The sequence below is a fragment of the Typopeltis vanoorti genome, chromosome 11 (genome assembly GCF_054136105.1).
Source record: "Typopeltis vanoorti isolate ZY-2024b chromosome 11, IOZ_Tvanoo_1.0, whole genome shotgun sequence".
Lineage (NCBI taxonomy): Eukaryota > Metazoa > Arthropoda > Arachnida > Uropygi > Thelyphonidae > Typopeltis > Typopeltis vanoorti.
Window position 1 is genome coordinate 48197108 of NC_143559.1, and position 16491 is coordinate 48213598.

The 16491-nt window shown below is 35.2% G+C and overlaps 1 protein-coding gene across 1 annotated transcript; it reads left to right on the top strand.

The window, feature by feature from the left end:
• The first annotated feature begins 770 nt into the window (after positions 1-770).
• On the top strand, positions 771-13278 carry LOC150101554 (cytochrome P450 2U1-like). The gene is made up of 4 exons (XM_090401014.1): positions 771-871; positions 2352-2607; positions 11415-11602; positions 12977-13278. Exons 1-4 carry the CDS (start codon positions 787-789, stop codon positions 13078-13080), a joined length of 633 nt encoding a protein of 210 aa, XP_090257140.1. The 5' UTR covers positions 771-786; the 3' UTR covers positions 13081-13278.
• Positions 13279-16491: the final 3213 nt, after the last annotated feature.

Genomic DNA, 16491 nt, shown 5'->3' on the forward strand with positions numbered 1-16491 from the left:
TTTTTTGAATGATGAAGTTTGCTATTGTAATGGCTCTCGCATTACAGACCTCTGGATCAAAGAATTTATATATTAATTTGCATCTATGAATGAATCACATAATGTGACTTATCAGAGGAATTAAGATTATATGAACATTTTAGTGTTCAGAAAATAGTAATCCTAACTGGTGATTGATATGGATCAAAATTAAAACATTTCATCTACTTCTAAAAATACTAACGTTCTAGAGACAATGTTAAAAATCGCTTTAAATTTATATTGAATAGAAATCTTTTATTCTTTTCATAAAATATATTTAATATTTCATGCAGGAAGAAATATCCTTATTTCTGAAAACTCTTGATGAAACCAATGGAAAACCCTTGAAATTTAGAAGCCTTCTTTATAAAACTGTTCATAATATTATATGGTACGCAATTTCTGGAGAGAGATTTAGTTACATCGATCCTAAACGGGCAGTACTAGATGATGCACTCTATGCAATGGATAAATTGGCATATCAAGCAGGTATCAGTAACTTTATACCAATTCTCTGCAAGATGTCCGTTTTTTAATATTGGCACGATTCCAAACTTAAGTCCATTTGTAACACAGCTGAATAAAAAAATTAAGTAAGTGCCCTAGGTTTATATTTCTTCTTACAAAACATTAATTAGAATATAATCGGAATACAATTGTTTTTAGAAGTCATTCACTAGTCAACATGTCGGAAATATATTTTAATCAAGACGTACCTTAAACTAAATTTTTTTTGTCATTTTTAGAGAACAAATCACTTTACTGATGAAAAAAGAGGATTCAGGAAGTGGAAAATTCATTGAAGAACTTTTGTTAGAAATAGAAAGATCGACGCAAAAAATAAATGAAGGTAACTTCTGAAATTTACTTTCTTTCGTCAGTTTTCATTCATAATGTTTTATTATATTTGTAATATAAAAAATATGTATATATGGAGGGCAGTGCTAACGATCAACTAACAATGACCCCTTCAATGGCCTTTGTGACAAGCTATTCAATGGCGCTGAGTGAATGAAGCTGAAATGTCCGTCTGCATTATTTATTATTTTTGTTCTTTCTTTAATTAGATATATTTTCTTCGTTCATAGAACGAAGAGTTAATTAAAAGTTTAATTATATTCTTATTGTTCTTCTCTAGAAAGCAAGCATTGAACTTTTTAAGTCACTTCAACCGTCAAATAAGCAAACTATGGTGGCGAAGACTCTGAGGGTGAAGTCTCACTGATGCCTATAATATGAGGTCTCTACGTATTAATCAAGGCAATAAACTCTACCTGTTTGTTTCTGATACTACCTGGCATTTATGGAGACAGACGTTATCTCCAGGCTGTTCTATATACAGTATACTGTGTAGAGTATACTTCGCATATATAGGAAGAAATATATAATATAAATAGTATATAGGAAAAAATATGAACCAGAGCAGAATACAATCATCCATTCGTCATAATCATCTCTGTGATTGCACATTCCTACTATTAACATGGGTGCAAGATAAGTTTTGAAACCAATGTTACTCGCTTTCTTCTGGATGTATAGGCAGGCATTAAAGTCTTGTTTACTTAATACGGATAACTAAATCTTTTATGGCATCATATCAGGTTTGATGTGCGATCTTTTGGTTTCTCTGGTTAAAATTACGGGACACACTAACTCAGCCTGTAAGATGAGTATCTTTTTACTGTTAACTTGCTGGCCTGTAGTATGTGGCGTATGTTGAATAAATGGAATGCTACATTCAGAGCGGGTAATGAGAAGTATTTAACGAAACTGGTGGATGAAGCATATTAGTTGCCAGTTGTGGATATATAAATCACCGGTAGGCGAAGCAGAGAAGTTGTCTAGTGTTTTTCATCCCCCCCTTTTGTTGACACAGTGAATACGGTGTTAAATATTCTATATAAACAAGAACATTTAAGTTCACAGCAAAATAAATATATGGGATGAAAGGCTAACGATCACATGATATGATCGATGAATTTTTTCACCTGATGTCTAGAGCAGGGTTTCCTGGTTATGTAAAAAATAAATTAAAAATACGAAACATATTTTTTAAAAAATAGATAAAAAAACAGAAAAAAAATCCTAAACCCACTCCAGTACAAAATATATTATAGTTTTGCAAATAATGTTAAAAACCACTTCACCATTATAAAATAATGGTGAAGTGGTTTTTTTTGTTTTGTTTTGTTTCTTCAAATTACGTTGGGAGATGTTTAGCTTCAGAGTATCTATATATATGTACGTATGTGCGTGTATTGTTCAATGATCTCAACCGATCATTGAACATTGTGTATTGTATGCATGACAGCTAATATTTTTCCTTTCAGAATTCGTGGTCAGTTCCGGTGCAAGAGCTTTTTTATTAGGTGGAACTAATCCCACAGCTACTTCACTTTCCTGGGCGATTCTACTACTCGGTGTTTATCCCGATGTTCAAAATCGAATAGCCGAAGAAATAGGAAACGTCATTGGCGCAAACAGGATGGTTACTCTGGCAGATCGCAAAAACCTTCCTTACACCCAAGCATTCATAATGGAAGCACAGAGGTTCATAACAATAGCACCAACCAGCGCTTTCAGATAGTAAGGATTATTTTATGAATATTTTATAAGTTATATTAGCATTGAACCCTGTAATGTTTTAATAATACACAAAATCTGACATAAAACATATTGACTAACGTAACTGACGGGTTTTGGGTATTCGAACGTTTTGGTTTAGAAGAGAAACTTATCTTAACTTCAGCAGGGTTCAGTCTAAAGGAGGAAAAATATATTTTAAGGACTATCAAGTATAGTTGAACTGAGGTTGCCCATTTAGGTTGCATCAGGGAAATGTGTTTTCAGTATTATGAATTTTTTATTGATTTGTTCCTTTAGGATTTATCAGGCTTCAACCATTCTAGTGCTCTTTAAAACTATCGAAATTAAACAGAATAAGAAATTACCAAGTTTATTAAAGTTTTAAGCTTTAACACTATCGGAAAGTGAGGTCATCACTAATATGTTTTTCCAAAATCATAATCTCGTTTTTCTTTCCTCAGCCTTAAACCAGCATATTTTTCATCGGCTTGTCGATATTTCCTTTCATTCTTTTGGCTAGCACCACTTACGTTTGCAGTGCTGAATGTCTTCTATCTACCACCCACTAACCACGTCTTCCTTGGTATTTCTCTTTTCTGTGCGCTTTCCTGAATGGAACCTCCTGAGATGGTTCCATCTGCAACCTCCTGAGTCGATCTGTTTTTAGACTTCTCTCAAAGGATCAGACTATATTTGTTACATTTGCTTCATCTTTTTTCCAACTCTAGCTACCTTTAGACTCTCTTTTTATATATTATATTATATATATTATTATAAACAGAATTTCTGTTTATAAAAAGTGACTCCAGACATGCATCTCACCATCCGTAATTGCTCTGCTTATGATCTTTGAACATTGTTTTTATAACAAAGACTCGACAAATTCACCGTACAAAAATTTACCCTCCCAATACTGACATTTGGTAAATTATATGTTCCAATAAGTCAATAGGAGTTCTATAAAACGATTAATGTTGCTGTGTCTGTGTCTTCGTAAAGTTAGAAATGATCTTTTGTTCACGGACGAATACATGAGCGTATTTGTCGAGCCCTATTTATAACTTAACATTTTCTTCGATACATTATAGCTGGACTTGCATTTCTCTTCAATCGCGTAATATCTTGCTGATCTGTGTCCATCTGGGACTACTAAAGGCTGTCGATGCGCAAGTCAACCACACCTTCCAGCGGTATAGCCTGTTTCCATAAACGGGGACTCTGGCGAACCTGGTGAGTAGCATTGCCGCCGAAAAAGCATATTTTCCCTAGTTGGAGGAAATGCCGACGATGTCTTTCATCACCCGGAATGAAATACCACCATGCTTATTAGAGACCTGAAGTGACTGCAGCCATGTTTCGTCGCTAGAGAAAGGGTTCCGGTTTCTGTCCTACCCCAATCTTTCCACGTGCAGTGAGAGTGATACCCTAAAGGGTATACCAATTTCACTGTAGAAGCCTGGAACCTTCCCCTAATCGAGGGCACAGCAGTAAAACGGGTCTGCAGGCTGGCCGCTGGTTAGTGCACGGGAACGAACGAGGTAGAAATGCACTTGGAGGCTTCTCGATTAGTTAACGGAAAAATCCTGTAACCACGTATTTTGTCACTTCGTGACTGGAGAGAGACTAAATACTGTGGTTGTAAGGGGGAACTGTCGAAGCCACGTAGACTGGAGACCGACTCCTCTCTGTGTGGGCGGTATGTTTGCGAGTCTGTCACCTCTCACTTCATGTCCCACTTCCTTTTTATCTTTTCCTCATCAAACACAATCAACGAAAACCGTAAGAAATGCGTCTTTACTGAAGATCTCCAAAATTCTCCCACACAAAATAGTTCAATAAAAAATCACAAAAAAAATCAAAATTCCAACCAAAAAAAATCACAAAAGACAACAGAAATACATTACATTCAAACGACCAACACTAATTCTTACCGCCAAAAAAGTTTCCACATCCACTTCATCAACATTCCTGGCTTAAAAAACAGCAATATAAACGATGTGTAACACCACCTACAGTCATCTGAACCAGAACTACTGTTCCTCTCAGAACCCCAACTAGCATCCTCAACAGCCACTGTCCACCTCAACTGCCTAAACTATACATTACACAGCTCTTTCTGCCACAAGGGTGGCACTTGTGCATTAATCAGAACCGACATACCATGCCAGAAGCAGCAAATCCTTGAATTCATACTGTTTGATCTGCTTTGGCTCAACATTTCTCTACCAAATCAACCTGCCCTTTCATATGCTCCCTTTATTGCTCTCCAAACTCCGTCAACCACTTTGACCTCTTCAACTTTCTCTTTCTAAAGCTCGACTTTCTGCAACCTAAGTACCCCCCCCCCCAATAGTGACGTGTTTCTTCATGAGGATATCAATGTCCACAACTCACAATGGCTCGCCTTCTCCAGTTTCACTGATGAGGCAGGCAGTGATATGCTGAGGTGTTCGCCATTATCAATGACCTGACTCAGATCATCAATCTTTCTACCAGAATACTAGACAAACCCCCCCTCTCCAATTTGTCGACACACTTGACCCCTTCTTAACAAGCTCCTCTTCTAGGTACACTGTGGTTGTGGGTTCTCCTCTTGGTAATTCCGACCATAAACTCATACAACTATCTTTTTCCACAGAATAACCTTCACCCATCAGTTCACAGTCTTGTGTCCTTTGGCACTACAACGGTGCCAACTGGAAGGGCCTCCTTGACTATTCCTCCTTCCTATGATCCGACTATTATTCAGTTCTTCTGATGCAAACATGTGCTCAGACCGAATAACATAAATCGTTCTCACAGGGAAGGCTTTCATTTCCTATTCCAGTCCAAATTATCAGGCACTCTCCAAGCCTTGGTTCTCAAAAAATTGTGCCAATGCTGTAAAAGGAAAACAAAACCTCTGCTTAACACAACTGGCTCAAGACCAAAACTCGATGCCCTCTCTGCCTATACTACAGCACGCAACAATTGTAAAAGAATCATGACCAAATCCAAGTCAGACGTTTACAGACTCAAATCTGCAAACATACCTCCCACTCAAATGGCAGTCGCTCCTTCTCTTACCAAGGTCATTGAGCGCAACTTCTGCCCACCCAGATTTCCACCACTCTGATATCCGGATGGTACTGTAGTCTCCTCGCCAAAAGGCAAGACCAACTTACTGGCATCACACTTCTCTTCCAATTCCTGCATTGATGACCTGGACAAAGTTCCCTCCACTCCACAAAGAACGGTTTCCTTCATGTCTCCCATAGCCTTCTGACAAAAAAGAAATCCGAAGAATTCTAAATAATCTGAACTCAAACAAGGCATCTAGTTCTGATAGTATCCCTCCTATTGTGTTACACATTTTTCCCCAGAACTAACACCACTCTTTTATCACCTCTTCAGTCTATCTTGCTCAATTGGCGTCTATCCTGCAACATGGAAACCGATCCACATCCAGCCCATCCCAAAGAAAGGTGACAATAGTCAACCAACAAATTGGTTGACTTTTGACTAGCACAATTTGACTAGCGTCAAATTGTGCTCACTGTTGTTCTCTCAAAAATTATGGAGAAGGTCATCAACAACCAACTCTTGAACCATATCAACTGATCAGTGACTAGCAGTATGGATTATGCCACTTGCAATCTACAGCTGATCTCTTTGTTTTCACCACCCACCTATGTACTTTGGCCATGGAGAAATTTGAAGAAACTCACGTGGTTGCCCTCGACATTTCAATGGCATTTGATCGGGTTTGGCACAGAGTCCTACTCACCAAACTGCGCCTTCCCCACTCTGCAACTAGATCGCCAACTTTCTGACTAGTCGCTCACTATGTGTAATGATGTACGACTTACTCTCCTCAGATTTACCCACCAATGCAGGAGTACTCCAGTATTCTGTTCTTTCATCGACTCGTGTCCTCTTGTATATAAGCAACCTGCTCTCACAGAAGAGCTATTACGACAAGAGACCTGAGCTCAAATCTCAAGACAACACAAATCTCAAGACTCAAAACAAGAAAGCGCTTGCATCCCTGCACCCCCTTCAGTAATACTGAGATATCAAAACATGGTCAGATTTCTCTTCTTCGATTGACCTGCACCTCGATCTTTCCTGGCGCAACTATATTTCAACCACAACTTCTGCAGCCGCCAAAATACTTGATGTACTTTTTCGCACAAGACCCAGCCATTCACACTTTCACAGCTGCTAACTCTATACAAAGCCCAGATCCGCCCAGCCATGAAATATTGCTCTCATATTCACTGCTAACGAACGCCCTTTTACAGTCCATCTTAAAACTCACCCAACCAACTTCATTGCCTCCTCTTTTATTCCATCTACTTCTTTCCTTTGGAACAGTCTCCCCGACTCTGTCTTCCACAAAGATTACAACCCTCATCTGTTCAAGCAAATTGTGAACAGATGAGCAATAGAAGAAAGGAGACTCCTCCTTTCTGCTATTGCTCTTGCCAACACATGGCACTAGTGTGCTATAGGTTTGGTGGCCTTTCGTGAGTGTGTAAACAAAAAAAAAAAAAAAAAAATCAACCCGTTGTTAAGATGGGAAGATCAACCCGTTGTTAAATGTAATTAGCATGGAAATTCATAGCTACCAATATATTATTATTATAGTAGTAGTATTATATAGTATATATTATTATTATTATTATTATTATTATTATTATTATTATTATTATTATTATTATTATTATTATTATCCTTACAATCAAAGAATGCAGATTATGTAACAAAACAGTTAGTAAAGCGTATAACGATGAAGATACTGAAATAAAAAATAAAATACTATTATTATCATAATTCGGCCTGGTTGGCGGAGTGGTAGCGTATCCGCTCTCCAGCGAAATGACTGATGATTCGAATCCCACCGTGGACATGGATGTTTCTGATTGTCAGTGAAATACCAGTGATGGTGGTCGGCGGTAGATGGCGATCAGTGGTAGCGAACCTTTTTATGTTCGCGTGCCAAAAGTTTACAAATCGAGTTGCTGACATGCCGGCGCGTGCCAAAAATATACAAATCAAGTTGCTGACGTGCACGGAACGTCAGCAACTAATTAATACAACACTAATTAATTAATTAACATTAATTATACAAAATTAACTGCAGTATTTTATTGAGAGAAGTTTAAAAATGCACATAGAATTTCATAAAAATGAACTCATAACTTGACATTGTCGTATACAAATCAATATCAACCTATTATCAATGTATTAATTTATTTATATCAATTTATGAATGAGATTTTTGCTGTTGTATATTAGATGCCAAATGCTTTATATCAGGTTCATATTTTGTCACTGTTAGTAATACACACGCCGAATGAGATTCATCAGTCATTCTATTTCTTAAACTGTCTTTTATAAAATTCATTTCGAAAAATAATGACTCACAAGCATATGTAGAAGAGCAAATTGATAATATAGCCATCGCTAGTTTTTTAAACAACAAATGGTTTCAGGAATGGCATTCCAAGTTCTCAATATTTCCTCTTCTGCATTCTTTTTAATTGCCCCAATAATCGATCATTTTCCATTATTTCCAAGTCATTTCTCAAATCGACAAACTTTTGTTTCCATATAGAACTAGATTGAAAATCGATTAATTGCATTTCTATATCTTCCAAATTCAGCCACTCGAAAATCTCCAAATTGAGTTTATCAATTTGGAGATTTTTTTGATTTTTTTAATGTTTTTTAATGATTTTTTTAATGTTGGGTCCAGATGCAAAATAAATTTTGATGTCTCTGCAAATTGCCTGAACTGCATAAATCTTGAAGAAAATTCGTTGATTATCGACTGAATAACTGTAGAAAACTTTTTTTGTCAATTTAACTTGATCTGTTTTTTAATGGGATTCTAGATCTGCAAAGAATTGTTTTTTTTTTTTGTACTTGGAAAATATCGGAGGGTATTGGAAATGACGTCACGATTAAAAATTGGTAATTTAGCTTCGAATGCTTTTATTAAATCAAACATGACAATAATTGTCTTGTCAGCACCTTGCAGTTTAATATTTAATTCATTTAAATGCAAACAGAAATCAGTAAAAAACATTTATTTAGAAAGCCATTCGACGTTCATTAATTGATCGATTTTTTCAATGATTTTCTCATTATGTAAAAAAAGTCTGACTTCATCTAAACACTCAACAAATCTTTGAAGAACTTTCCCACGACTTAGCAATCGAACATTGTTGTACATAAGTAACCATTGTACATCGAGTTTACCTCACTTAATAATTCTATAATTTTCGTTTATATAAAGAGCGTGCCGATATAAAATTGACCAATTTTGTTACAATGCTAATAATATCTTTCAGTGGCTTGAAACTAGCCTTCGCGCATAAAACCTGCGGATATATAATACAATGAAAACTCAGAACTGAATGTCCAATACGTTTGGTAAATAAATTGACGAATCCATTTTCCTCTTCAATCATACTACGTGCACCATCTGTAGTTACTGATACAATTTTGGAGAGATCTATATCTCTTTCAGCAAGTGATTTACAACTGCTGTGCAAATATCTATTCCTTTTGTTGTTGTTACTAATGAATTAAACTTATCAGTTCTTCTTTGATGTTATTCCGACACAATAAAGAATAAAAATTGCTAAACGAGCTGATCCAGTTATATCAGTACTCTCATCAAGACAAAGAGAAATTAAACTAGAAGATTTTATATCTTTTTTGTTTGCTGCTGAGTTATATTTTTAGCCATTTCCAAGATTCTGTCTTTCAACGTATTTTTTTTGCCAAAGGCATATCTTTTATTCTTTGCATAATTTTTTCCTTGTTTTTGAAATCTTCAAAGAGAACTGGTATGCATTTTAACCATGCTTCTCTTATATATTCCCCATCACTGAAAGGTTTCCCATGTTCGGCAATTACATTTGAGACAAAAAACTAGCAGCAGTTATATTTGAACGACTGTCGATAAATTTCATTAGGGTTGTTGACTAGATATTCCTATTTTTAATTGCCCGAGCAATAAATTCTTTCTGTTCGTCCTTGCTTTTCTCAAGGAGCGATTTATCGTTTGTTTCATAATGCCGTTTTACTGACGGCGTTCTGCACACAACTGTCCCGGAACATAAAACGCATATTGCTTTATTGTCTTTATTAATCATGCCATACTCTTCAGTCCACCAGCTTTGGAACTCTCTGCTGCTTGACTGTGATAATTTTCGTTTTCTGTTTTCTCCAGCCATGTTCAGTAGAACTGTAACAAAATAACTCACAACTTAAATCAAATGCATTTTTTATAGTTTCAAAAAAATCAACATTTTATTATATGCCTAAATTAAATTATCTTTATAATTCCCATTTACAGTAGCAAAAACAAAACAGTGCACATACGCAACAATAATGCACCTGCCGCTGCTTACTGGCGGATGCGCGGTGCGAACTGCATAATGAACGCACGTGCGATTAGAAAAGGGAAAAGTCAGAGAATCCTAAGGATCAGTCGTTCTCAATTCTTTTTCTACAGACTGTATTTTTATTTATTCTTACTGTATTAGAGGGCTCAGTCCCAACAAACTTACTCGTAAATACCGTTCCCAGAAGGATGTCGACTTGTCGGTGAATGCTTACAGTCGAATATAACTTGCCCTCGCGTATAACTGACACCCCTAATTTCACTTTACGAAAAAAGACATTAAAAGGTTTTACATATATACCTCCCACACAAAAAACAACACGCCCTCCCCAACATCCATTATATACTGTAGATGCAAGAAAAACCAACTATTTTTATTGTATCCCTGAACAAGATACAGACTTTTGCAGTCTGTGTAATATATTTCTCAAAAAATAGTGCAATTAGAGACAGCTGGAATAAAAACGGCGCTAACTAATGAATCACATGTCCCTTCTCACAGAAACTAAGCTGTATAGGCAAGGAAAACCATATGGTGCACTGGAAACACAGTATCTAACTAAAACTCTTGTCCAATTTTTCAATTACATGAAATAAGTGTTTGTTTGATTGCATTTGAAATTCTCGATGTCATTATGACAGACCACAAAGGCTAACTTCAAATAAAATTCTACCACGAATTGAAGTATGCCATATAATTCATGTGTGAGTTCGTCTGCCAGTCAAACGGAAAAAGCAGCAATGAAATTCAACCAAGGGTTGAAACTTTATGTGAGTTCAGCCCGCCGGTAATGAGAAGTTCCTTCGGAACGATAAACAACACCCCATCTTGAATGTGTTAAAACTAAGAAATATATAGTGAATGTTGTTATGACAGTTGCAGATATTATGGAATTCGGTTGAAGCGAATTAGCATTTCAACTCAAAAACTGTCGGTTCCATTTGTTTTTTGGGTCGCGTGATCTTTTGTTAATACCGGACCAATTAAATTCATGTCTGCTCTCTCCTATAAAACAAACTTTAACTTGCACGTATTGTAATAATTAAAAAAAAGGTGGAATAATTTATAAGCGTATAAAAGGATATCATATGTAAATCGTTGACGTGCCAGCAAAATTCTCGGGGTTGCCACCTCTGGCACGCATGCCATAGGTTCGCCACCACTGGTATAGATGATGAGGATAGTTGCTGTTGGTAAAATGAGTGGTGGAGACGGAAAGTTGTAGAGTAGGTGACCTCCCTCGATGACTCTTTGGACCCCCCCTGGAGGTGTTACGTAATAATAATATCTTAAAGCGTTGTTAAAGTATTTTATACCATATTAAATCCTTGTATCTTTCTTTAAAGGAAACTAAACCAAATAAGCAAACTGAAACAGATAATAAAACAATATTTAACTTCTTTTCAGCACTTTCAATGACACAACAGCCGGTGGATTTGATATTCCTTCAAATTCCTACGTAATTATTAATGTATGGGAGATACATCGCAGTCCAAAATATTGGGAGAGACCTGATGAATTCCTCCCAGAACGATTTCTCACCGAAGACAGAAGTGGAACAGTAACCCCTCCATATTATATGGCATTTGGTTCAGGTAAATATCCCCAACTTTGTTTATAAAATGCTTACTGAATGTATGAACATTACATATGACTAAAACATACTGCTCAGCAAGTGTTATTCCTAAGTGTCTGGAGCTTTTTAATAGAAAATGAAGAATTTATACATCCTCCCCTACTAATTATTCTAAACAATTTCAAATGCTATTAATATTTCTAAATCTGTTTTTTCTAGCTAAAGAAACAGACTGTGTTAAGCTGAATAATGGCGACATACGCTAGTCTGCAGCCATAAATTTGGTTTCGATATCATCTGTAAAATTTCCTTTAGTGTTAGCAATGTTTTAATGTTTTTTTTAAATGATAAATATTAGGATATCGTTAAGAATGTTTAGTCATATTCCAGCATTTTAATTCGCTACTTTATTTATTGCGTTATAAGTAAATATTTATACGGATGTGGATAATAACTGTCAAGCAATTGCAGATAGCGTAGCTACGAAGATAGCGTAGTGTGGATGTGTTCGCGACGAAGACCTCAGTTTTTAGGAGGATGAACTTTTCCTCGTCAAATTTTCATGTTCCCTACAGTTGTCTCATCTTTCTCTTTTCAGCCCACTTAGTCAAGTGGATTGTTCTTCACCTCTCTAAACCAACAAGTTGGGGATTCACGTCCCATTACAGGATTAACATTCGTAAAAACTTTTAGGGTGTAGATTTTTCATTTTTCGGTGTATGAACCCACCAGATTACTTAATCAGGACCCGAAGTGGCTTAATAATGATCATCTTTAGTTTGTGGAACATGGTATTCCTAGGTTCCCCATTCAAGTAACCTTTAGTCCACTACCACTGTTATACAACAACAGTTTCGTTGCAACCTTTTATTGCACAAGCTTCCATTGATATCAGTTATAGTGTTGCGTAAAGCTAGCTTGTTTTCTGATTATATTTATCTAAGTGAGCATACAACATCCGACGAATATCATCCTAGACACAGTATTGAGTCACACATTCTATTTTGAGAGCTATTTGACCTACATAAATATTAACATTTACTGATAAGCAGGATAGTTCCCTAGAATTTCAGCAATAGTATGTTGACTTGAAGCCATTGTACACATGTGACCTCTTATTAGCTATCAGTCATTTTTGAGAATACTTTTCTTTAGCAAAAGTTACATTTTGTCTCTGAAATAGACGCCTATACACTATTTCGGGATCGTAGTTTTCCGAATAGTGACTACTAATGGGTACATGAAGGTATATTTTGAAGAGACCTTGTGATGTATTGAATTGGGTTTTAGGTCCTACGATAATTAAAAAAATCACTTATGCATTACTAACTATTTCTTGAAAAGAAGTTTGGTCTTGTAGGTAATACTTCTTACATTTTTTTTTTAATTTTAGGAAAGCGTAAGTGTCCAGGAGAAATATTTGCCAAGACAATAATATTCAGCTTCATCGTATCTCTAGTACAAAAGTATGAAATAAGAATACCTGAGAAGGTGTAGCAAATCTTGATGGCGAACAGGATCTTACCTATAAACCAAAGCACTGCGAAATGGGCTTTTATCCCAGGAATTAGAAAGTATCTTCAGAAGTGTTAACTCTAATATTGTGTTCGAAACTTGTATACAGTATCTGTAATTTGTATTCATGAACTGTCAAACTTTCTATCCATTTTTTGATTTTAACTTGACCCAGTTAAATCTGCAAGCACTCAAAATGTAAAAAAAATTAAGCATGCTTAAAAATATTGCAATTTTGATTACATATTTGTTTACTTTCATAAATTACACCAATTGTCACCTAGTCGCACTTAACATATATAGTACATATATGTTAATATATGTGTTTGTATTTTAACCTTATGTTTAAAATTTTAAAGTAAAATTCACATTGTTATCTAAAATGAGTGTTACTTTTCGTGTTTTATGTAATAGATGCAAGTCTGCTTTTGAACAAGCAAGCATTCGTCAATCATTTTCAAGTGTACAAACATTTCTTCAGAAAACTATCACAGAATAGCTCAGAATTCATGAATTCTGTTACATTTGTAACAGTATAAAACAAATACATATTCATAATCAGAATGCATTTGGTATATTATGAGTAATATTAATTTAACTTTTCAAACTTCAATGAATATTCGTTGTTATGTGTGGTTTGGTATTTATTTATGCATTATTCACATGAATATAAATAAAATGGAACCTTTATTTGTTGAAACGTATGTTTCATGAATGAAATATTAATAAAACTCGTTCATTAGTGCAAATTTACTTTACATGCAATTTTAAATTCATAGTAAATGTGTTATCGCTGCCGGCATTTACCTTCAATACATGTTTAAATGTATTAAGTAGTAACGAACTTGTTTTCCGGTAATAAAATTTCAGTCTGTGTAATATTCATTTCGAGTATGTAACTAGTATACTACATTATGCCAAGTGTGTGCATGTTATCTGAAGTTAAGGGTTATAATCTATTGAGTGAATATATAGTTCAATGGCATAATTGATTACCTGCTCTCTCAAAGATTAAATAGTGGAGTAGCTAAATGTAAATGCTTGATCGTGTCTTTAAATACATTAAATATGCTATATTCAAGCATAGATTGGTGTAATTTATCACATTGAACCAATTTCATACTGAACTATTTTACGTAGTGACCTTTTGACCTATATTCTTTATATTTAAATTACTAGTTTATATTCAGTTCATAATTCTTTTTCTAAGCTTTTGTTAGAAGTTGCTTCGCAATGATATCTGACGTGATATTTGGTAGAAGTCGAGAGTCAAGTACTGCGAGGCCTAACCAACCTTAACCACTGAAATAATATATACGCTTTTCTCGTTATGAAAGAAAGAGCTTTTTCTTCAATAACTAAAATAAATCTGCACTAAATTTAAAAGCCAGGTAAGCGTGTAAAGGCAAAAGAATGCCCTTTTAAAATCAAAAGCCAGATATATCATCCACTGCTATGAACACTAAAACGAAATACTTAAGTGCTTTACTAAGCTAAAAGGTTTAGTTTATGACCAGATTTCTAATTAAGTTGAATGTAATTAAGAAACGGTGACAAATGTTTACCTGGAATATAACAAGGTAATCATTTCACTTAGAATTCATCGAGTATTATCATACCTCTCTACAGCTATGCACACTGTTACCTTTGTTCGTGTTACTGTACAGTATCTATACTTTGTACCGTGTACAAAGTTTATAAGATACTAAACTCTGTTGGAATACTAAACCTATGTCTAAAGCTGAGTTCAGTATTATATCTGTAATAGCACTGTAGAACACTGGACATATAGCTCCGGTGTTATACTTTATAGATACATGACTGTTCAGTATAACATTGTCTCCAATTTGCCTGTTTCGTAATGAAAATCTTCAGCCTGTGTATAAAACTAAGTTAAAAGGAACTTAAAGTTTCGTCGTATTCCAGACGGAATTCTAACGTACATTTGGAAACAATTAAGTTGGATTTGATGGCGGAATAACTTGACTTCGTTATCTACAGTTAATATGAAATGAAGTGCATTTGAAATCTTACTCAAATATGCCTATAGAAAAACTCGGTAGCATCCAACTCCAGAAATTTGACAATCATATCTAATCTGAAGAAAGACGAATTCTTGCATACTTACTGAATTTCTCCTTTGCTTATGCTTTTCTTATTCAATTCTTGAATAAAAAATTGTAATTTTTTGTATTATTACATAATTCGGAATCCTACCCTTAATATATTTATTATTTAAATTAAGGGGTATTAAATCCCACATTGTTTTAAAACCGAATAAGAAACTCAATATTTATGATTATTATTTTATATAATCGGGAACCACAGAACTTTCTCAAACCCATTTGCAGGCCTTCAATAGGGCTCAACCTCATATTGTTGATCGGATTTCGTTTTTTGAGTTCTATTAATTCCAGTCCAAGGTAATGTGAATAAATGTCTTCTGACGAGATTAGTTGACTATTGGTAATAGACAAAATATTGAAAAATCTGGAAATCATCTGATGTTGTATAAATGATGACGATAATTTAGATTAAAATCAGTAGCTAGAAAAATTATGAACTTGAACTAGAGGTTTCAGAGATGGTGTTCAGAGAGAGAGAGAGATAATTAAGATTATAACGAAAACATCTGTTAATTTCGGCTATCTATTATCTAGTTAACTATTTCGCGAAGTCTCAGAGACAGCAGAAAACAAAGTTAAGTATGAAGTTGGCTAAACTCACCTTCAACTGAAAACTCCTTAGAAAACATTCTTGCATCCTTAATGGTATTATAATACAGGATTTCGTATATATGCAAAAAATACATTCAGAACTGAGTGTTATAGATTAGGTTCAAGCTGCTGACTAGAGGAACGCCAGTTCCCCCATATCTGTCAATCTTTGGCCGCATGTAAGATATCCCTCCGGGGAACTGGAGCTTTTAATTCCGAATATCAAAAATCGACAGTAGAACTCACACTATAGATAATGTACTCAGAGTTTAACGGCAAGGCTCCGTTTAGGGAATAAAAAATGTTCAGATTTATTTTGATTTTATTTTTAAAGCCATTATGGAATAGGTCTTACTACAATATGTATCTTGTGTCAGCTAACAATTAATATAAGTATTTTTGGAAAGAAGCAAATATAAAATATTAAAAAATAACTCTCTCACTCTCTCTCTCTCTCTCTCTCTCTCTGTCTCTCTCTCTCTCTCTCTCTGTCTCTCTTTCTGTCTCTCTCTGTCTCTCTCTGTCTCTCTTTCTGTCTCTCTCTGTCTCCCTTTCTGTCTCTCTCTGTCTCTCTCTCTGTCTCTCTCTGTCTCTCTTTCTGTCTCCCTTTCTCTCTCTCTCTCTCTCTCTCTGTCTCTCTCTCTCTCTGTGTCTCTCTCTGTCTCTCTCTCTGTCT

What these genes read in the sequence shown, in the direction of transcription:
- LOC150101554 (XM_090401014.1), top strand. Translation starts at nt 787, where the DNA reads ATGAAAAAAGAGGATTCAGGAAGTGGAAAATTCATTGAAGAACTTTTG. An exon ending in GACGCAAAAAATAAATGAAG is followed by an intron (nt 872 to 2,351) that starts GTAACTTCTGAA and finishes TTTTCCTTTCAG; the next exon opens with AATTCGTGGTCAGTTCCGGT. An exon ending in CCAACCAGCGCTTTCAGATA is followed by an intron (nt 2,608 to 11,414) that starts GTAAGGATTATT and finishes ACTTCTTTTCAG; the next exon opens with CACTTTCAATGACACAACAG.